The sequence below is a fragment of the Cervus canadensis genome, chromosome 2 (genome assembly GCF_019320065.1).
Source record: "Cervus canadensis isolate Bull #8, Minnesota chromosome 2, ASM1932006v1, whole genome shotgun sequence".
Classification (NCBI taxonomy): domain Eukaryota; kingdom Metazoa; phylum Chordata; class Mammalia; order Artiodactyla; family Cervidae; genus Cervus; species Cervus canadensis.
Window position 1 is genome coordinate 75,483,109 of NC_057387.1, and position 23,330 is coordinate 75,506,438.

The following is a 23,330-nucleotide window of genomic DNA, read 5'->3' on the forward strand; positions in this document are numbered from 1 at the left end:
TATATTATTTGTTTATCATCTGTCATTGGAGTACTGGAGTTTAAGCTCCATGTAGGGCACAGATTGATGTTCAATATTCAATCCCCAATGCTTAGAACAGTGTTCAATATATATTTGTTGAACAATACATGAATGAAGTTATATAATTATTTTACTTCTAAAACCAAGTAAAATATTTCTCTCTTGAAACTTCTTTATTGGGTCACTTAGATTTTAAAACAACTTGAAAAATAATAGTAAAATCAAAGTGTTCCCGCTCCAAGTACAGTAAGATGAATCAGAAATATGACACCCAGTGAACTTTTTTCTATAACTGTCTCTCCAGTTTTATTTTCAGAAAAATTTTCCTTTAGAAGATGATGAAAATTTAAAGACTCCGTAAGTATGTCAAAGCTTATTGTTTGGGGTAGGTATGTTTATATTAATTGTGCAGCGAATTAATATTTTTTCAATTAACCTTTATGATGATATATTTTGTGGCATAGATGGATATTTCCATTTTTGTTTCCATCAATTTTCTGATGTGAAGAGCAGACTCACTGGAAAAGACTCTGACGCTGGGAAAGACTGACAGCAAGAGAAGAAGCGGGTAACAGGATGAGATGATTGAATGGCATCACTGACTCAATGGACATGAGTTTGAGCAAACTTTGGGAGATAGTGAAGGACAGGGAAGCCTGGCATGATGTAGTCCATGGGGTTGCAAAGAGTTGGAGACAACTTAGCGACCAAACAACAATCAACTTTCTACCCAATTTGAGACTGAAAGTGTTACTTACCAGTATAAGAGCACAATATCATGCCTGATTATTCTTAATGACACCATGGGACCATATACCCTTAACACAGTCACCCATTACACATCTATAGAAGACTCTGGGTTCTTCCATGATTCCATCAGAAACAGAATAATCAGATGGCAGCATTATTGCTAACTAAGAAAGAAGCCACATATCTGTGTAAAAGGAAACTAAAAGTAAAAATTTTTACCTTGAGCAAAACTATTAATTATCTTCGGTTTCCCTACTCCTTCCATAAATATTGGGTAAAGACTGAACTGATACTTCTCAATGGGGATAAAATGATCTGAGGAGAAAAAAATATTTTAAAGAGTCATCCCTACTGAATTAATATTAATGAGTGAAATCTACATAAAAGTTTTAAGTGACTCATATTTTCATGCTCATAAAACTGATGTTTTATGGATTGAAACTGGATTAAAAACTGATGACTGCTATCTATGGACTGAAATATAACTGGGGAGTTTCAAAAACAATCTGAGCACTCTAAATTCTCCTAGTAACACCAATAATTCTCCAAATAATGTTTTAAAAATCTTACCCAGAGATAGAAAATTGCAATTTTTCAAAGGCATGTTCCAGCGACAGTCAGTTTGTTCAAGTTCGGGGTGTATGAGCTGTTCCATTTCCCTTTCCAGGACAATCTGCTCTCCCTCTTTTCCCACAAGATCAAAGCCAGCAATATTCCCTTTCCATAGGAATTCAGTTTACTCAGCTTCCCTATTCAAGGGAGTTGGGAGATTAAAGTCTTAGGAGATCCTATGTAAAGAACTTGGGAATGGAGACCAGGAATCTTTGTACATATCCAAGTGTCTAGATCTATGGAAGATGGCCATCTCCATAGCAAAGCTCAAAATGGATCTATTGGTGATCTATCATTTTCACAAATGCTAATGACACACAAATATTACTCCATGAGAGATAAATCCCTTTGAAGCACAGAATAACCACCTGGACAATGGTAATAATGAACTGAATTTAGTTCTCCATCAGTCATTTGTTTCTCTTTACTCTGGTGCTAAACTCTAGGGTCTTTGGAATGAAAAGTATGAGCCTTTGGGATGACATTGTAAATAGTACTATGGCAATCCTCAGCTTACCTGCTTAAAGCTTCCTCAGACTTGGAGATTCTGTACTATGCACTCACATTTTGTACTTTAATCACCTTACAGGGTAACTGGTCTACTTTTGGGAAATTATTAATCAGACCTTCAGCCTGGCCCTCCTACTCATTGCTAGTGGCATCATAAGTTGGTATATAATTTGGGAAAACAATATGGCAGTAGATATCAAAAGCCATTAAAACTCATTTTTTTAAAAAAAGATTAAACTGGAAGCAACATAAATGTTCTCAAATAAATAAATGGTTTAAGTATATTTTGTAGTAAAATGCTATATAATCATTAATAATGGTTAAAGGATTGGGGATAAAATAGAAACATGCTTTTGATATATCAAAGGAACCAACCAGAAGAAAAGTTATAAATGATACAATATGATTACAACTATATATATTTAAGTGAAAAACCAATGAAATAGAATTAAATGCTGGTGACAAGGTGACAGAATTAAAGGTAGTAAGATGCATTATCTATATTTTTGAATTTTTCATTAACTGTGTTATTTGAATTAATAATCTGTAGGGTCATATTAACCCATAGGAAAAACTTATCAAAATACAGCAAGCTTACCGTGGACATAATACTTCTTAACAGAGGAAGGGATTCTAAGCCATTTAATTTCACTGTCTTCATTAAGAATTTTCCACTCAAGAATAAAATACATCAGGTTGTAATCACTGGGTGAGAGCGTCCAGGAAAGAATTACACAAGTGCTGTTTAAGGGGTAAGCGCTGAGTGACTGCACGGTATTTACTGAGGGGAAAGAAGGAAATTTACTTTTAACTTCAACATTAATGAAAATCTCCAAACTGCCTTTAGAGTTTACAACCTAGTAAAAAAGGAAGAAGGAAGAGAAGGCAGATATTTACACAAATAAATATAAAACATGGCAATTATTTTTGTATCACAGAAGTTATATAAGCAGAGAGATGTGGAAATACATGCTATTGATAAATAATATTTGACCTAAAATCCAAAAAAGAGATTTTTGGATATGGTCATAAGATGTTCTCTTCTGTAGTAATGTACAAGCCTATTAATTATCCTAATTCCCCCCAACTGTTCTCTCCCACTGATGGAATCATGCTTTCAAAGCACAAAACTAATCATTTTAACACCCTCTGCACAGAGTCCCACTTCAAAGCCTCCAGACTTCCACAAGTGAGGACAAAATTTTCATCATGCCTACAATGCCCTAAGGGCCATGTCTCAGCACATCTGTAGGCTTTTCTGAGCACGTGCGCACACACACACACACGTCCCTGGCGATCCTCCTTCGTGTCCTCTCCTGGATTGCAGGATTTTTGGTCAGACAGTTCCTCTTCTCAGGGGAGCTCTTCTTCCCACCTTTCATGGAAGTTCAATTCCTATACCACATCCTCAAGAAAACTTCTCTGACCCTCAATACTGGTTTAGGCTCCTATTTTTTTTTATTTTATGAAATTATATTTCTTTCCTAGGAACATACATCTCAGTTTGTAAACAGGCATTAACTTATATGATTATTTGATTAAAATCTGTCTCATCTATTGAACTCTGTGAGACCATTATAATTTTACCCACATTGGCATTTCTACCACCTAGCATGGTGCAGCATTAAACAAATAATTCTATTAACAGAACATACTGATTGAAAATTTTAGAGCAAAATACAGTGCAAATGCTGTGAAACTTATGTAAAGTTTACACTATATGTACACAAGTAATCACAATATAAGATAGGATATAAAATACTCTAGAAAAGGTAGAAAGTATTCTGAGATTTAAAAAAAAGGATAGGACACATCTATGTAAAGCAATAAGCAAATATTTCAGGAAGGTACATGATTAGTAGAGGGAAAGTGAAATTTGAATTTTTCATTAAAAATTGTACTTTGAATATACCATACAAGCTACAAGCTCCTATATAGAGTGGTTATTAATTCCTTGATTAATCAAATATATAAACATTAATAAAAGAGGGTTCATCACATATTAAATAAAATACAAGTTATTTTCAAATCTAAGCAATTACTTGCACCTATCTAATGTTATATGTATGTTATATGTCACATACATATATGTAGTATATATGACACACACGTGTATTTTATCTAGTAATATGTGTGTGTGTATATATATGGACACATTATATGCATATGTATATACATATATAAAGAGAGAGAGAGAGATTTATTCACCTACAACCTGCACTGGCTCAGAAGTTTTAAGTATTAGATTTATCAGAACATTCACATTTATTATAGTATGATTTCAACAATGTTCTACCATGTTCTACCACGTGAAAAGCCAAGGACCACATCACATAATCGGGATATACTCTTACATTATTTTTTAGACAAAGCAGAGATAAAAGGTAAAAAAAGAGACTGATTCACAGAATCATAGGCTTCTTGGAAGATCATTTAGAATGGGAGGGGTTTGCAAAGATTAAATATTAAAAGGAGCACAGGTTTAATACCCGATACCTTTTCTTACCTTTGCTGATAGACCATGAGAATGTTAAATTAAAATTTGCAGAAGAAGCACCAATTGAATTGATGGCCAGAACCGTAACAGAATGTGCTTGCTCTGTCCAAAGGAAAGTGAGTTTAGTGTGATTTCCCACATCTTCCGACCACGTTCCATTGTGGGAAGTATGATGTTTTACCACGTATCTTCTTACACTGCACAACGAGTCATTTTTCATCAGGGGCTACAGTAAACACAAAAGTTGATTAGTTGAAGGGCTACAGTGCTTTTTATACCAGCCGAGCTCCTAGAACTCTGATTAAACATTTCCCATTGGTAGGCAGGGGCCAGACCAGAGCAAGCCCTGATGAATTCAAGGCTGAGGTGTGGGCTGCTCTGACAGTCTCCCTGAAGCTGTCTGGGTGACTATGAAACATCAGAAACTTGTTTTCTCCTTATGTTTTTTTTTCTTTAGGACTCAGAGAATAAATCATTTGAAGATAATGAAGTATGGATATAAATAGGATACTTTTCTACCAAGAAGTTTAACTCTAATTTTAGAGAAAAGAAAGACTAATAGGGAGTTGAGAGTTTCTTCATCTAAAAAGCAAAAAAAAAAAAAAGGAATAACCCTCTGTTTCTGTAAAGCAGCAATGAGAAAGAGCTAAAATGAAATCAATCACCACTTCTATTAATCTTAGTAAGACTGGTCATTTTTTTTCTTCCCATGACATGCTGACACTACAAGTCATAGACAGCATCAGGACAGTGTACAAGGCACCCCAGAACGTCTGTCCTATAGTTAAAAAAATCATACCAGGTCACCAAGATGCCAGTGTAAAATACATTCTTAGTACAATTCTATCCTCCCATCCTACACAGCATAACAATACATCCCACTTTCCCCATCACCTTCACCTGTTTCAGGTAAGATTTAAGTGCTACTAATACCCTGTCAACCTTTAGAAAGCTTGTCACTATGCAACAGACTAGAGCAGTGCTTCTCATTTTTTTTGTCATTGAGATTCTTCTTCTAAGTGAGAAATTGAGAAACATAAATACAAACACACATAACTATAGCGCTGCAAGTCTTAGAAGAAGCTGGGTAGGTGGTGAGAAGATATTAGCAGCCACTGCAAGAAATAAGGGCTTCCCTGGTGGCTCGGATGGTAAAGTATTCGTCTGAAACACGGGAGACCTGGGTTCAATCCCTGGGTTGGGAAGGTCCCCTGGAGGAAGGCATGGCAACCCACTCCTTGCCTGGATAATCCCCATGGACAGAGGAGCCTGGCAGGCTACAGTCCACGGGGTCACAAAGAGTTGGACACCACTAAGCAATTAAGCACAGCACAGCAAGAAATAAATGAAAAATCATACAAATGTTGCATTTTGTTTTTAAACAATCTGTCAGTTTTCATATACAAATGTTTACTTTTGAAACCCTCAAGTAAAATTGATGATAAACTTCCTTACTTTCTAGTCCTGCAAGTTGCTCTAGGCTCATCTTGTTTATTTCCTGCCCCAGACCTATTACCAAGCATTTTTTCACAGAGCCTTAGTTTCTTTATTGGAGAACAGTATTAGAAACAAGTCTGAGAATGTTGCTACTACCAGAATATGGCTTTCTCAGTTGACAGATTAAGGAAATGCATGTGTGTGTACTATATCTATATACACACATATCTATGAAAATTTCTCAATCAATAGCCAGACAAAAGATAAAAGAGAACTATAATTACAAGCTGTAATGGAAACATAATTAACCTAACAATATAAAATAATTACATATAATTTAGGGGGTTAAGTAGAGGGATATGGTAAGTGGAAGTGCATGCATGCATATGTTTTCATCCGCCCAGCCAGTTTATATCTTTTGGTTGGTGCATTTAATCCATTTACATTAAGGTAATTATTGATATGTATGATCTATTACCATTTTCTTAATTATTTAGGGTTTATTTTGTGTAGGTCTTTTCCTTCACTTGTGTTTCCTGCCTAGAGAACCTCTTTTATCATTTGTTATAAAGCTGACTTGATAGTGCTGAATTCTCTGAACTTTTGCTTGCCTGGAAAGCTTTTGATTTCTCCATTAAATCTGAACAAGAGTCTTGCTGGGTAGAGTATTCTTGGTTGGAGGTTCTTCCCACTGAAAATTTCTAAGTGAATCTATCTGTATCCACAGTAAGCTAAACATGAGTTCATACCCTAATCCATTACCACATGGATCATTCTTTGCTTATCTATAATCAATTCAACAGTAACGAACTTGAGTCCTTCTTACTACCCATCATCCAATACTTGGTTGTTCAATTCCAATGTATATATCTAATAACACCAAAACTGTTAACCCATACCTTGTGAGAAAAATGACTTACCAACTAGAATACAATGGTTGTGTACAGTTCCTTTTGACTTTATTCTTGAGAATCTACTCATTAAAAAGCTTCCCTAGGCCTGGACCTTTTTTGCCCAACTCCTTCAGTAAGGTGGTTTCATATACTTGTAGTACAGTTAGATTCTCTTGTTGCAGTCTGAACTCCATCCTAGGATTCTCCAACCTCCTAACAATTTATCTTTAATTTGCATACATTAAGGTTTTCTTTTTATAAGGATTTATGAATTTTGAGAAATACATAAGGCTATGTACTCACTAGGACAATATTATACCAAATAGTTTCACCATCATAAAAAATCCCCTGTTCTTCACCCATTCAAACCTTTCCCTATCAACCAAACACCTGGAAACCATTGATCTTTTTGCTGTCTCTATAGTTACATCTATCTTTTCTTGAATGTCATCTAAGTGGAATCATAATGTAGCCCTTTACACAGGCTTCTAGCACTTAGCAACATTCATTTAAGACTCATCCATTCCTTCTGTGGCTTTATATTCTTTTTATCACTGAATATTATTCCCAGGCAGCACTAGTGGTAAAGAAACCGCCTGTCAATGGTAAGAAATGCAGGTTTGACCCCTGAGTCAGGAAGATCCCCTGGAGGAGGGCACGGCAACCCACTCAACTCATTCTTTCCCACAGAATCCCATGAAGAGAGGAGCCTGGTGGGCTACAGTCCATAGGGTTACAAAGAGTCAGACAGGACTGTAGCGACTTAGCACACACACACATTATTCCATTATATGAAAGTACCAAAGTTTTTTTAATAAGAATCTATCAAACTATATTCCAAAGTGGTTGTACAATTTTGCATTACCGCCAGCATAAAAGTTCCTGTTGCTTCACATTCTAGTCAACAATTTATGTGAGTTTTTTGGATTTTAACCATTCTAAAAAGTATGTAGCGTATCTCATTGTTGTTCCAGTATGGATTTCCCTAATGACCAATGATGTTCGTAAGGATTGAATGTTTGTATCCCCTGAAAATTCTAACAAAAGTAAATACATTCACTTGGGACAGAAGTCAATTCATTTGGGAGAAAGAATGCTTTCAAAATTGCTAAGTTCTATACTCATTGTTTTTAGAAATATCTGCTGTATATTTGCCATCATACAGAAAGAACAATCTCAATGTCCTTGAGGTATGTAGGGAAGGCCACGTTTACTCAGGTTAGGATTAAACACTAATGGAATTTTTTGGACTTGAACGAACACTAGATATTATCCAGTCCAATCTTATGTTGATAGAGACGAGGAAACTGAGGGTGAAAGGTCTAAGTGACTGTCAAAATAACACTGATTAACTACACCATGTCAACAAAAAACAGAATTAAAGTCTCCAAACTCCAGATCAGTGCTTCCTTCACTCTACATCTCGGCTCTCCATAATCAACATCTTCAAACGGAAATAAATGTGGGATTGCAAAGTTTACAAAAGATGGTATTATTGAGTAAATCTTTTTACAACGAAGCAAATCTGTCAAGATATAAAAGTAAAAGTTTAAATAACATGAAAATCAGGAATACCTTCCAAAGCAAAGTGACATTTCTCTCTTTTTTAGTGGTGTCTTCACTAATTATTCTCCAAAATTCAGGTCCTCTGATAGGAACTGCAAAAAGACAAGGAGCCTATGTCTTACATATGATCTTGGAAGGATTATCTTTCAGTCATATTTGAAGCACACACGTAGGCATTTTTAAGGCACATTCACAAAATCCCTACAGACCTTTCACATCCATGACAACTGTGTGGGCTGGGGTGCTCCAATTACTCCAATATCCCAGCCCATCTAGCCTCTTACAGCGCACCTGGACAGTGTAGACTGCACAGAGGTCTGGCACTGGGAGACTGGTAGATTTTAGTTTTGCATCATATACCTCAAACATCTGTAAAACAAGTCAAATCATTAGACTGATCATTATTAACACACATGTAGCTAAAAGACCCTGAGCTGCATTTTATTTTAAACTCTAACACTATTCCAAAGCTAAGAGAGAACTGACTTTGTGTTTTCTGACTTTAGAAATTTACTAGGCTCGCAATGTGAGTTCCTTCAAGTTAAGGATTGCCTCAGCCATCTTGTTATTTCCATCTCATGACAAGACTAGGACAAGAGCTCTCTTGCAACCTCACTTCCCAATCACCCTCTTACCCTATTGCTAACCTCTGTCCACTGACTTTTAATAATTTTAACCTAGTGGTTAGATAGGGCCTACTATATAGGGCCTATCTGATATTCAGTCTCTTTAGTAAGTAGGTAAACTGTCACATTCAGCTGAAATCACTGTGATCTAGATATAACAGGAGCTCCTGTTATTTCTAGGTTTTGCAGGCTGCTGTCAGAAAACCAAAACAAAAAGGTATCATATATTCACTTGCCACTGTGGTGTCATTCTCGTTGTTTGATAAAAGCAGCTTCCAAAATGTGTTCCATTGAATATGTGTGTTAGAGGGAAAAACATTCCTTAGTAAAATGAGTTTGAGAAACAGTATGAAATAAAGTCACAAATGTCTCTTAAATTCAGGACTTCTCCAAACCTTTAACATGCAAAGTATCATGATGCTACACTAGGGACATGTAGTGATGCAAGGTTTGTAAACTTTATTTAATGTGATCTTTGTTCAAGAAACATTTTATGGGATCAATGTTTTATAAAACACACCTTGGGAAATGATCAATCACAGGACATTTCATTCGTTGAAAGGGTTAGCAGCTCAATGGATAGAACTTAGGCAAACTGGGAGATAGTGGAAGACAGGGAAGCCTGTTGTGCTGTAGTCAGTGGGATCGCAAAGAGTTGGACATGACTGAGTGACTGAACAACAACAAAAATTTAACAAAAAGAACTACAGAACACAGGAGGATGTATTTTTATGCCAGTAAAATAAAGCTTATGCAATAAAATTCTTAAACAGTTATAAGAAATAATATTTAGTGAGGCAAGTTGAAGAAATTTCCAGGTAAAAAATACCTTCCATTGTACTTGTTTTCCACTTAAACCATAGCGAATCTGGAACTGAAGATTATTCTCTGGAAAGACTGGCTTTTCCCAAGATATTTTCAATAATCCAATTTTTACAGTAATTTCTGCTTTCACACTGGATGGAGGCAGTGGTTTCACTGGAAAAAAATTTAAAGTATTATGTAACAGTAATTTAAACAGTAACAATGTTTTTAAATGTTATTATGATTTTATAATCTTCCACTGGGCTTCCCAGGAGGCTCAGTGGTAAAGAGTCCACCTGCCAAGCAGGAGATGTGAGTTTGATCCCTGGGTCAGGAAGATACCCTGGAGAAGGAAATGGCAACCCAGTTCAGTATTCTTGCCTAAGAAATGCCATGGACAGAGGAGCCTGGCAGGTTACAGTCCATAGGATCATAAATAATCAGACACGACTTAGCAACAATAATCTTCCATACCTTCTATTTATAAAGCAACATCTCTTTCTCATAATTTTCTTATTCATTGTCTAATTTTATCCCCTATAACTTTATGTGATACGTAAGAAAGAGATTATGTCTATTTTGCAAATAGAGCTATTGATTGAAAAAAGGTCAATTCATTGTCCATGTCATTCTGCACATTAATAGTAAGACCTGATTGGAAATGGAGCTATTGTCTCTGCATGCAAAAGATACCATACTGAACACATAAAAAATTTAATAGCAAACTCTGTTCTATATAGAACTTTAACTAAAAGCAAAAAACTATACAGTGCATCCATTTCCACACATGTGGTTTCAAACTTTTCTACTGTTTGTTAAAAGGTATTTCTAGTTAAGGTCAGAGGTAGTCTTGCAGAGTAAAGCCTTGGTTCTCACAGTCTGAGGAAAGTAAGCTTTTTTTTTTTTCAGTCTTTTTGTGAAGGAAACCTCTAATTTATTATCATACTTGCAACCTGAAGGGCAGGGTTTTGTTTAAACACACAGCTAAGGGCTAACTGTAAACTTTTCCAGGGACCCCAGAAGGCAGGGGCTGTCTTTGTGCTCTTATTACGCCACCCCAGAGCACCAGTGTCTCTCAGAGGGACACTCTTACAAGTGTCTGGCTTTTCATCTGCTTCCTTATTTGTTTTTTGTGGCTGCCATTCAGGGATAGCTTTTGATCTCTTGACTCTGGTGGCCAAGGGGGCTTGGATCTCTGTATACATTCCCAAGACATTTTATATTTAGGCTCGACAGGTGATATTATGCCAGTGATTTGCCAGGGGTGTGCTAAAGATTCATGTGTGCCTCCAAGTTACTCCCAACATTTCAAGGTTTCTTAAGGTAGAAACAGAGGCAAAGAGGACCAGATGGCAAGAGCTTTTTAAAAAAATAGCAAAAGACAATACTCAAACTCAGTGTATTTGGGAACTAATATCTCAAAGCATAACCACAATAGTGTCAACCTTCGAAGCTTCAGACTTCATCAACAATACTTCTTCAGACTGTGGATAACCAAAACTCCTAAACTTTGTTTTATTATTACTCAATATCTCATGCTTACTCAATTCCTCAAATGCCAAGAAGACATTCTTCACCAACAAGTATGATGACAAATTTTTTACCTTTTGAAAAGGTATTAATAATTCCTCCTCAAGAAAAGAAGTATGAGCTTCCAAAAGACCCTAAGGCATTAAATCTGTGATTGCACTTAACTGAATCATATGGACATCACATCTATATATTCCACGAATGCCTAGTTTGTACAAGGAATGATTTGAAGTACAATAGTTCATGTGATCCCCAGAATACCGACCTTAGGGAAATAGAAGGAGTTTTCCACATTTTATAGATGATTAAATAGTCTCAGAGCATTTAAGCAACTAGCCCAAGTTAACAAAGCTAGTAAAATGAGGAGCTGTCATTCCCAAAGTTGAATTTTCACAGTGTCTTCTAATATTTAGTAGGCAATATAAGTCCAATTTAAATGCCTTATATTAGTACTGAAAAGAGTAACAGCAAAAATTGTTCAGATATCAAACTGAATCCAAGCTGCAGTTGTCACATAATAGATGTGAGGGTGTATCTGTGCATGTTTGTGGAAAGGGGTGTAGAAGAATTCTTTGCTATCCTAGGATATTTAGTATCAGAGAAGTACTCCTTACAATAAAATCACTTAAAATGGAACCAAACTAGTGAGAGGCCTGAAGAGGGCAGATCAATTAATTGGGACTTCATATTGAAAGAAAATTTTTTTTGATTATGACAATTTCATCCTATATCTAACAAAATTTAGATTTGAAGTCAGATATGTATTAATTATCTGAAAATACAATGGACTAATATTAATTTTTGGTATAATTTCCCAACAAAATAGTATGCTGCATCAAAAGATACTCTTCTGTGTTTGCCGGACAATCATAAGTGGGCCATTTTTCAAAGATTTCACAGTGATACTTGGAGCGATATACCAAAATTTCCAAGGGTTCTCTTTGTCCTTTGAAATTAAAATATCTTTTTAAAATACTATGATGGATGTCATCATCTTGATTATTTTCTCTTTATTTCACTTGAGTTATTTTGAATCCTTCTGCTTTCTACCCAGCCTTACAAATTAAAGCCTTGAGTTATGACTACTCAGATTTCAAAAACCATCAGAATATCCAAATTAAACTTTTAGATTAAAAACATCAGATGTTGTCATATATATATTGAGAAAAAAACGTAAAATAGTGTATTACTTAGAATAATATTAGTACCAAATTTCAAACCCAGTAACTGATATAACTCAGCAAATTAATGTGCTAAACATATTCCTATTGCTAAAAATTGTGCTACAAGTAAAATAAAAATTGTAAAATTGTCTAAGGCTGATTGTCTTTTCAATCCCACTGCAAATAGGGAAATAATTTTTTAATCTAGTGTGATCAGAAAGTAGCAAATTTCAACTGTCACCCTGAATCAGTCTGAATCCAAATCTGCTAATAAAAATGAAGACATACATATAGTTTTTGACATACCCACAGAATCAGGAATGACACAAGTTGGTGGAGAGTCCAGTGAGCCCAACGTGTGATTAATTCTAATCCACATTGTATAGCCAGATAATAGAAAGATTGGCTGAAATATGCATTCATAAAAACCATCTCTCTGCAAGTGGCAATCTTTGGGTTCAGATACAGGATGAATAGATGGAACATCAGAACAGTAAAGGCTGCTCCTTAAAAGATACAAAAACAACCAATAAGTATACAACAATGATGAAAGCAATAAGATATCTGAGAAGACTTCTTATTTAAAATAGACAGTTTTTGCTCCATCTAAAAGTAGTTGTTCTTACTGGAAAGGCATTTTTGAATTCCCAGCAATTACAATCTTTCCATAAAAATAGAAAACGCTTATTAAATATTTCACTTGACAGTAAGTGGGTATGCAATTGAAGTAAATGACAATTTTCTAATAAGGAGAGAAGGATCCAATTAGAGATAGGACTTACACCACTTTGGAAGCTATGCCAATATAGCTCAGTGATCGAATATTTAAAATAAATATCATAAATTATAATGGGACATTCCTGAGATGGAAAGGAAGGTAAATTCCTTGCACTTTAAATTCTACCACAAATTGAAAACATAATTGATAGTAAATTATATCTTAATTGACATGGCCCTAATATATTCTAGTTTAAAGCAATATAATTAAAATAATACCAATTCTTGACTTATGTATGGATCGTATAGTCAGATGAGCTTCCCAAGTGACCCAGTGGTAAAGAATTCACCTGCCAGTGCAGAGGAGACATGGGTTCAACCCCTGAGTTGGAAAAATACCCTGGAAAAGGAAATGGCACCCACTCCAGTATTCTTGCCTGAAGAACCCCATGGAGAGAGGAGCCTGGTGGGCTACAGTTCATGGGGTTGCAAAGAGTCGGACATGAATGAGCACGCAGGCATACAGTCAGGCATATCACTTATTTTCTCAGAGAAGAAAATTAAGAAAATATTTTTATCACTACATCCCAATCAACACTATACCTTACAGAATATAAAGCATTTCACCTCTTCTTTGAAATAACTCTTCTGCCATTATTTGCTTTAAATATAGTAGTTAAGTGCTAAAAGTAGCAGTTACTATTTCCTTAGGAATGGGAGTAAAGAGGTTACATGAAAATGGAATATCTATATTTTTCTGTCCCTTATTTTCCATTTTTTGTGACACCTTTTTCTTCCTATTTCCTCAAAATTACAACCATGTGTGAGTTTGTGTATGTGTGTGTTTATGTGCAAGACTGTGATGGGTGAGGTTAGATGAAACAGTGGGATGAGGAGTCATCATCTTGTACAGAAGCACATTAGCAGTCCACCTGGAATTCAAAGATTAGCATCACTATCATTATGATAGATACAAACATTTATTGAATGTTTACCAGAAGAAATCATATCACTTAATTATAATTAAATAAAATATTATTAATTCTCACAGAAACCCTTCAAGTCCTATTATTCGTTCCATTGTACAGATTAGGAAAATGAAGCTTAGAGAGGTTTAAAAACTCGACCAAGCATATGCAGCTAGTTTCAGGGTTCTTCTGAAAATACTAGGAAAGATAAATGACTCAAAATGCTTAGAGAACAGTCATCCACACACACCACTGAAAATGTCATGGAAAGAAAGTAAAGAGATTACAAAAGTAATGTGGTATACAGTGAACATCCTATCGATTTTAAAGTACTCATATCAAGTAAGATGAAGACAGCTATTATTCTCACATGAGAGATGCAGAAATTGCCCCGTTTTTTCTAATACTATGTAAGAATAGATTGGTAGCAGTAGGAATAGATCAGAACACATTATTTGAGAAAATGTGTTTGTTTTTCAAGTAGAAACTTTAGATTTTAAGAATGAATGAGCACAAGCTATAAAACTGAAAGTCCTGATACAAATGGAGACAGGGTGTTTAAGAGTAGTACACACTCTTGAAAATTACTAAAGAGTATTATAAAAATGAAAATATGTCATTCTTATCCTAATCAACACATTTTAGATAAAAGCATTTACAAAGAGAAGGAGAATATTATAGGAAGACAATGAACTTGAATTCTTTTTAAAACAGAGAAGGGTAAAAAACAAATGAAATCACTCTTTACTAGAATAGTTTAAGCACTGTGAAGTAAACAAAGTTATGGTTACCAAAGGGGAAAGGAGGGAAGAAATAAATAATTTAGGAGTTTGAGATTAACAGACACATACTACTGTTTATAAAATAGATAAACAACAAGGATTTACTATGTAGCACAGAGAACTACATTCAGTATCTTATAATAACCTATAATGAGAAGAATCTGAAAAAGAATACATATACACACACACACACACATATATATATATGCATAACTGAATCATTTTGCAGCACACCTGAACCTAGCACAACACTGTAAATCAACTACTGTTCAATTAAAAAAATAATCTTACCTATTTATAAAAACCACTCATATTGTCTCTCACAATCTCTGTGCCACTACCTCCAATTTTTCCTAAAACCTTAATCTTCAGCAAATGATATGAGGCTTCTATAATCCTTCATATTTTCCTCTAGTCAATTCTCCAAGTCAAATTAAAAATGTATAGACATTAGTTTTGGGGATTTCATTCATTAACTACATATTAATTATTTTTCCACATTAAAAGCAATTGTGGAGAATTAACTGATCATCAGAAAAAATAATCTGAAGTAAAAACAAATTACAACTTTTTGTGTGTGAATTTTTTCAAGAATCACCAATTTATTTAACTCCCCCAAAATTTCCCAATTAAGTATATTCTACTTTCCTCTTTCAGGAATAAACCTACAAGACTATCACTATCATGACATTTTTATAAGAAATGTTTATCTCACCATATCCACAGAAAAATAAAATAACAAAAATAATACATACCTATGATACCTCAGCTGCAAATTGCTTCCTGCAAGTGATTGGATTGCATTGGGTGACCATCTGCAAGTCATTTTAGTTAAGTACCCATCAGTTTCACATGATATATTGATATTGACATCTATTTAAAACATATTAAAATATTACTATAAAGCAAAAACACCAAAACATTTTTTAATGAAAATAAAATTTCCTTAGCATCTTCAATGGGACTCTAAGATAGAGTCCATAATAAAAATGTATCTCATGGAAAAAAAGAAGACAAGCTGGGATTCTTACCAATCACATATAACTCAGCATAGCGATGGTGGCACTCTTGCTCATTGCAGCAGTACACTGCATCATAGGTGAACTTTCCTCGGGGTTTGGTTGCATTCAAGTTGGGAAAAGTAACTTTGCCAATATGATCATCCACAACATCATACTGGCTTTGAGGAATTTTCTCAGCTAAATTCAACCACCAAACAATCTTTTTTGAGGAAACGATCTTCTTTTCATTTTTATAGATACAGTGAAAAGAAACATTAGACCCAACCGTTGTCAGAATTTTAGGTGGAAAGTATATGACATCTGTAATGGGGAAAGAAAGATATGATATAAGATCAAGAAAGAAACCATCACGTAAGTAACTGATACCACGTAAAAAGGATTCACCAGGCATTCAGGATTATACTGCCCTAAATAAAATGAGTGTGCTGGGAGACTGCAGAACTGTAGTGCCCATTCATGTATAGTTAGTAAGCATCCCAAGCATTCTCCTTCTCAAATGACTTTAGTGTCCATAAATGTCTTCAGAATTTTCTAAGAACAGAGATTTATTCATTATAAAATATGTTTTAGTGAATAACTGTCACTTGTTGATAGGCAGAAAATTAGTGAAGATGAAATATAGTCTAATTCTACCATGGCATGTCTTCCATCAGACTCTGCTTTCAGAATCAGTGAACCTTCGGCAAGTTTTCAAATCAAATCCCTACAAAGCAAAATCCTGAAGAAGAAATGGTGATAGCCCTTCTCTCATTGGAATACATGAAAATTTCAAGTAAGCAAGTAGAGAAATAGCTTTAAATAAGAAAACTTGTTAGGAAATGAAAACTCAATGATACACCAGTAAATAAGGCAGGCAAAACTGCAAATACTGTTCTGTAACATCATTTTAAGTTATTTAGTGCCAGTGTCGTGTGGTTGAGGACAAGGGGAATCGATATTTCCCTAAAATATTATTTTTAACGTCTATACACTATTCCCTAGTGCTATCTCAGTCTCCTATTATTGGAAACATTTTCTTTCTCTTTGTGTGCTCAGTCGTCTCCAGCTCTGTGACCCAACAGACTGTTGCAGGCTCCTTTATCCATGGAATTCTCCAGGCAAGAGTACTGGAGTAGGGGATGCCACTTATATTCCCGATCCAGGAATCAAACCCATGTCTCCTGCATTGGCAGGTGGATTCTTTACCACTGCACCACCTGGGAAGCCATAGTTAAGTCTCTCTTTTCTTTAATTAGAAACAGAAAAGAAGTAAATGAATGTTTACACAGGAAGAAATTATTTCTGCCATAGTGCATTATGAAAACAGGATATTTCAGTTGTAAAATTTAAGGTAAGCTATTTTATGCTGATGGAATATGAATATCTGTGTCCATATATATCCTTTGAATTACCCTCAAAACAAATCCAAAAACTTTGATTAGTTCTTATTATTTTTCTCTTTTCTGTAATAGCATGTTAAACTCCAATGTCTTAATATCTACAATCCATAGAAGATATTTGCATTTGCTATGTCTACAGTCAAGTATAAACAGGAAAAAACTTCATAGCATGAAATTACTGGACAGAAGTTAGCCCTTATATTTATGAATCTCACCTAGGGTGGCACTCAGGCTTCACTGGTGATTACTCACTTACCACACACCTCATTACCAACTGCCTCAAAAGTCTCAATTCAGTTTTTTTAAAAAAGAGTACAAATAAGATTTCCAAAATTAAATTGAAGCTTTAATTTGAAAGATAATAAAAAACTCAAAGCATTTCACTTTGAAGTTGAAGCCTAAGTAAGACTTAATTGAGAAACAGAATTAAAGCCACAGCATTTTCATGTAATTAAATGCTAACATAGCTTAAAAAACAAGTTATTAAAAACCTGATGATCTATAAAATTTACATTGAACAAGTGTATTGAAATTGATATGTGTTGACTATTTAATTTTCAAAATAATATAAATATATCTATCTTTTACTCTCATGTGAGATACTACTACACAACAGTTTGTTAATTAAGACAACAATGATTTTCTTCTCATGACCAAATATCAATACCTTTACAGGATCTACATTAATGAATTCTATTTAAAAAGGAAATTCTATTGACAAATATTAGTAAATTACTCAAAAGAACATAAATCATGAATCAAACATTTTAGATAAATTATTTTAAAATGCGTGTCTTTATCATAGCTCCATAAAATAGATTTTTTAATTCTTGGAGCAGATTACCTATTTTTCTTTAAGAAAAAAGTATTTTCTCTAACCTGGTATAAGAGCTGCACAAGAAATGTAGATATTATCTAATATCTGTTTCTCCTCTTCCTTCACAGCAACAAGAATGCAGTTAATAAAGTTACTACAGGAATTCAGCACTTCTAAAGTTGTTTTTAGTATGTAAACTGCAATATTCATAAGTTCTGGTAAGTCTTGGGTTTTCCTTGAAAAGCATCTCCCAGCAGCTATAGAGAAAGAACCTATTAAATTCACTTTAAAAGAATCCATAAGTGAAACTGGAGCCCATTATACAGAGTGAAGTAAGCCAGAAAGATAAAGAACATTACAGCATACTAACTCATATATATGGAATTTAGAAAGATGGTAATGATAACCCTATATGCAAAACAGAAAAAGAGACACAGATGTACAGAACAGACTTTAGAAGGCGAGGGTGGGATGTTTCGAGAGAACTGCATGTATATTATCTATGGTGAAACTGATCACCAGCCCAGGTGGGATGCATGAGACAAGTGCTCGGGCCTGGTGCACTGGGAAGACCCAGAGGAATTGGGTGGAGAGGGAGGTGGGAGGGGGGATCAGGATGGGGAATACATGTAACTCCATGGCTGATTCATGTCAATGTATGACAAAACCCACTGCAATGTTGTGAAGTAATTAGCCTCCAACTAATAAAAATAAATGAAAAAAAAAAAAAAGAATGAAAGAAAAAAAAGAAATCTGTGATAATAACAGGAGGCCTAAACTAAAAACCTGGTGATTTCTGCCTTACTAACAAGTGACATATTAACCATTTTTCAATGATAATTAAAAATGAATGAATTATTTAAAAAAAAAAAGAATCCATAAGAATTCTTTGACTAGGAATAGTCAATGCTTCATTAACTACACACTTGGTAGGTACAGCTTAAATGCATTAATGAATAAAATGTAGCAGTTACAAAGGTCCTGAGAATTAGTATTTTGCCTGCAGCAATATTTACATCAAGTAACCTTTGTTATAAGTGTTTGGAAATAATAAAACAGGTGTGCTAACACATTCTAAACAAATTAACGCCTCAATCTCATGGAATGTTTCTGTTTGCTGGACAGTGAACAATGGTAGCTAGACTTAAGGGAGAAGGATCCGAATCTCTTTACACAGGAATGGGAAGTCCCTGAGTTTGGAGACATATTTTGCTGTTGCACAGCTTTCAGGAAATGAGCCTCAAGTGTAGTCAGCACTATGAAGTGCAGACATTGCAGCCAGCATAACTCAGCAAACCTAAACCAAAAAACCTACGCAATGCTAAAACCTCATTTACCAGGAATCATGAAGGAAATGGGGTGTTCCAATAAAATGCTCTATATAATTAAATTTACTGCTTACTAGCTTTGAGGGTCAATTTTTAGGGCTACCAGAAATCTTGTATAATTATACATTATGCACTTAATTGCCTTACTAGTGGTTATAAACATGAACTTTGGAGTTAGGCTATTTTGTAATTGTATCAACTGTTGCAAGTACTTAACCCTATCTAATTCTCAACTTCTTTGTTTATAAAAGAGGGATAACAGTACTTATCCCACAGGTCATTGAAAGGATAAAATGTTAGTATGTGCAAAGCACAAAGTGCATGAAACACAGGAAGCACCCTATAATTGTCAATATTATTATTATTCAAGAAGGAGTTCTCAATCTACTTCTACCTTTTATTTGTGATTTAATACATGTTACATCATTACAGCAGATCATACTGGAATAGAAAAATATGCTTGGGAGATGCTAAAGAATATAAGCTCTCCTCCCCTCTACCGGTGTCGTAATCTAGTTTCTATTTGACAAGTTTCTGTCTTTCCCTTGATTATCACATGGTATCACTCATGGCATCTGAGCTATCCAAGTTGGTTACATTAGTAAGCTTAACCTCACATCCACTGCTATATCAACAAATTCTGGCCTTTGAGGTAGTTGTTTACTCACTGTCTGCATTCGTTCCTCATTTTCAGGTTTTTCTGTTTGGAATGTCTACAGTCACTAAAAGGACACATCTGTGTTGAATAAGTAAAAGGCTGGCTATTAATGGTAATATTGTTTCTTGGTCTCCAAAATCACTGCGGATGGTGACTGCAGCCAAGAAATTAAAAGATGCTTGTTCCTTGGAAAGAAAACTATGACAAACCTAGACAGCATATTAAAAAGCAAAGACATCACTTCATCGACAAAGGTCCATATAATCAAAGCTATAATTTTTCCATAGTCATGTACAGATGTGAGAGTTGGACCATCAAGAAGGCTGAGCACCAAAGAATTGATGTTTTTGAACTGTGGTGCTGGAGAAGACTCTTGAGAGTCCCTTGGACAGGAAGAAGATAAAACCAGTAAATCCTAAAGGAAATCATTTAACCCTGAATACTCATTGGAAGGACTGATGTTGAAGTTGAAGCTCCAATACTTTGACCACCTGATGAGAATAGCTGATTCACTGGAAAAGATGCTGGGAAAGAATGAAAGCAAAAGGAGAAGCAGGTGGCAGAGGATGAGAGGACTGGATAGCATCACTAACTCAATGAACACTCAATGAACACTAACTCAATGAATTTGAGCAAACTCTGGTAGATAGTGAAGGACAGGGAAGCCTGGAGTGCTGCAGTCCCTGGAGTCACAAAGAGTCAGACATGACTTAGTGACTGAAGAACAACAATTACTGGAAACTGCACAAGCAAATAAATTGGCAATCCTTGTTTTCAACAAAACATACCTTTATCACCTTCGTGTAAACAAATCCCATAATATTTGCCTATGGAAGGGCATATACATGTGTACATATGTGTTTTATAGTATATATTAAAATACCTGGTTTATTATGAAAGCAAAATATGATACAACATCTTAGTAAACTAAGTAAATTTAATCCTACAGATACTGATATGAACTCGGAAAGAAATAGAAGTATAAAAGGGTTTTGTATAAAGCAAAATAGAACTAAAAATATGTCCATTGAAAGGTCTAAGAACCTCAGTTGAACAACCCAAAACAAAACCTTATATGAAATGTGATACAAGTAGTTATTAAATTATTCTGGATCAAATATTTCATTTAATCCAACTGAATACATAACTTTGCTAAGAATCATTATGCTAGGAAGGTATAAACGTATAACTTGAACATCAGAAAACTTTAAAACAATCATGATTCTTTCAGAATTTCCCTTTTCTTCAGCGAGGGTAGGTTCTCAGATCTTATTAAGAAGAAAAACAGCAAAGAATGAAGCCATTTTCTTGTGGAAGAGAAACATTTCACCAGACAGCAAAATAAAGGTACAAGTTATGGGCCATTCAGAATGGGAGCAGGGGCTGCTGCCTCCGCCTCCCCTGTCATCTACCCACCCCACCACCCACTTCACCCAATCCCACTATATAAAAACCTCCACGGGACATTCACTGAAATTTGATGCTGTTAATTCATTCCACTCTATGTATTTCACAGCTGGTCATTAAGACCTATTAGTCAGTGATATACAATTCAAGATAGAACAAAAGTTCAATTTTCAGCATCCTATTACATACATTGTGATACTCAATAATTATTTGAGGAATAGAGATAAGAAATTCCTGCCTTCTAAGTCTGTTCACTCATGGTTCCTGACTTTTCCAGTGAGAATTAATCCCTTCTAATGCTTAGCACTTACTTTAGCTCTTCTCACAGTGTTATTTGTGCTAAGCAATTAGGTATGTATCATGTCAGCCTCTAAGTTTCATTAGACTTTGAGATTCTGAATATTGAGTTTGTCAATTTACAAGCTTGATATTTATCAACTGTGATCCACTATTTCACAAGTGCTTACTAAGAGTCAGGCACTGCAGTAAGCACACTTTATGTGCATCATTTCATTCTATCCATATAAAAATTCCTTATTCTATAGATGAGGAAATTGAGGTATAGGGAGGTTAAGAAACTTTCCAAATAAGGGGGATGGGCAGGACTCTGACAAAATTCTGTCAGACTCCAAAGTCAGTGCGTTTAAACTACTACTGATACTTACTCTTCAACAATCAATGAGTTTTAACTAGTAAGCAATTGATAAATAAGCCTGCTTAGTGTTCTACGTGTTTACATGGTTTAGTGTTTTACATGGTACTTGCTTTCTCCGTATATCTACTATCAACCTGAGCGAGTTTGAGTGGGAATAATTTTGAAAATTTGATAGACTGAAAACTAGTCAAAGAACTATGAACTGCCTTCCTACATTCACAGCCTGGCTTGTGCCAGGGCTTACCACCATTAGACTCCTGGGCCTCTATGTAAAACATTGCACCTCAACTCCATGAGGAAGCTGTGAATAAACTGCAGTTTTTCTGACATTAAAGATTATTTTAAAAATATGAAAACTGAAAGTAAACGCTTTGAAAAGCAAGCATCTGGAGTGATAAGAATTGCTTAATTATATAACATATATAATATTCAAATAAAACTTTAATATTTAAAACTTATACCAAATAAATACATCTGATTTTCAAGTGTAAATTCAGGAAACATAAGAACAAGCAGTGTTCTGAATTTGTATATTTGGAACTTTTATATCAACTCTGTCTTTTGAGTAAGAAAGAGTAATTCAGCAAGATACTGTTACGGATGAGCATAAATGAGGGAACTCTCACACAAATTTTCACTAAAGGATTACCTTGTTCAAAATTTAAATTAGAAGTTAAAACAGTGTTCCTCCTTTTGGTTTACCACCACAAAATTTAAGACAAGTATAATATGCCAAAGGCAATTCGGGAATCATACTCCCCTATGAACAGAAGTGACTCCTACAAAACCTACCTTGTGTAGTAAAGGTAAGAAGGGCGCTCCAGTCACTCCAGAGTCCTAGGCCATCCAATCTCTTGCTCCTCACCTGCACGTCATATGAAGACCCAGGAAGCACATTGTCTACTAGCAGAGATGTAGCTGAGACAATCTCATCAGCCTGTTAAATATCATTTGAAAACATCAGAGCATCAGGTTGATGTGAAACCTTTGCCAAAATTGATTACAAGCAGGTCTCTACAAACTTCAAAGAATTAAAATCTTACAGAGGAGTTAGCTGGACACAGTGGAATTTAACAGAGATCAATAACCCAGTAACAAACGTTTGACTGACATTAGTCAACAGTATTTTTAAAAGCCTGTAAGTTCAAGGGAAAAAAATCACAGTGATAATCAGCATATATTTTTAAC

The 23,330-nt window shown here is 35.0% G+C and overlaps 1 protein-coding gene across 5 annotated transcripts in view; it reads right to left on the bottom strand.

Annotated features, from left to right (window-relative positions):
- LEPR (leptin receptor) overlaps positions 1 to 23,330 on the bottom strand; it is a 90,188-nt gene that overhangs the window by 13,410 nt on the left and 53,448 nt on the right. For all 5 annotated transcript variants that reach the window (XM_043461056.1, XM_043461058.1, XM_043461059.1 and 2 more), the window contains 10 exons: positions 22,935 to 23,079; positions 15,908 to 16,198; positions 15,632 to 15,749; positions 12,716 to 12,915; positions 9,742 to 9,890; positions 8,496 to 8,655; positions 8,296 to 8,378; positions 4,400 to 4,616; positions 2,492 to 2,674; positions 991 to 1,086 (listed from right to left, as the gene is read on the bottom strand). In XM_043461056.1, the coding sequence (XP_043316991.1) occupies positions 991 to 1,086; positions 2,492 to 2,674; positions 4,400 to 4,616; positions 8,296 to 8,378; positions 8,496 to 8,655; positions 9,742 to 9,890; positions 12,716 to 12,915; positions 15,632 to 15,749; positions 15,908 to 16,198; positions 22,935 to 23,079 (1,642 nt within the window). The remainder of the gene's footprint in view (positions 1 to 990; positions 1,087 to 2,491; positions 2,675 to 4,399; positions 4,617 to 8,295; positions 8,379 to 8,495; positions 8,656 to 9,741; positions 9,891 to 12,715; positions 12,916 to 15,631; positions 15,750 to 15,907; positions 16,199 to 22,934; positions 23,080 to 23,330) is intronic.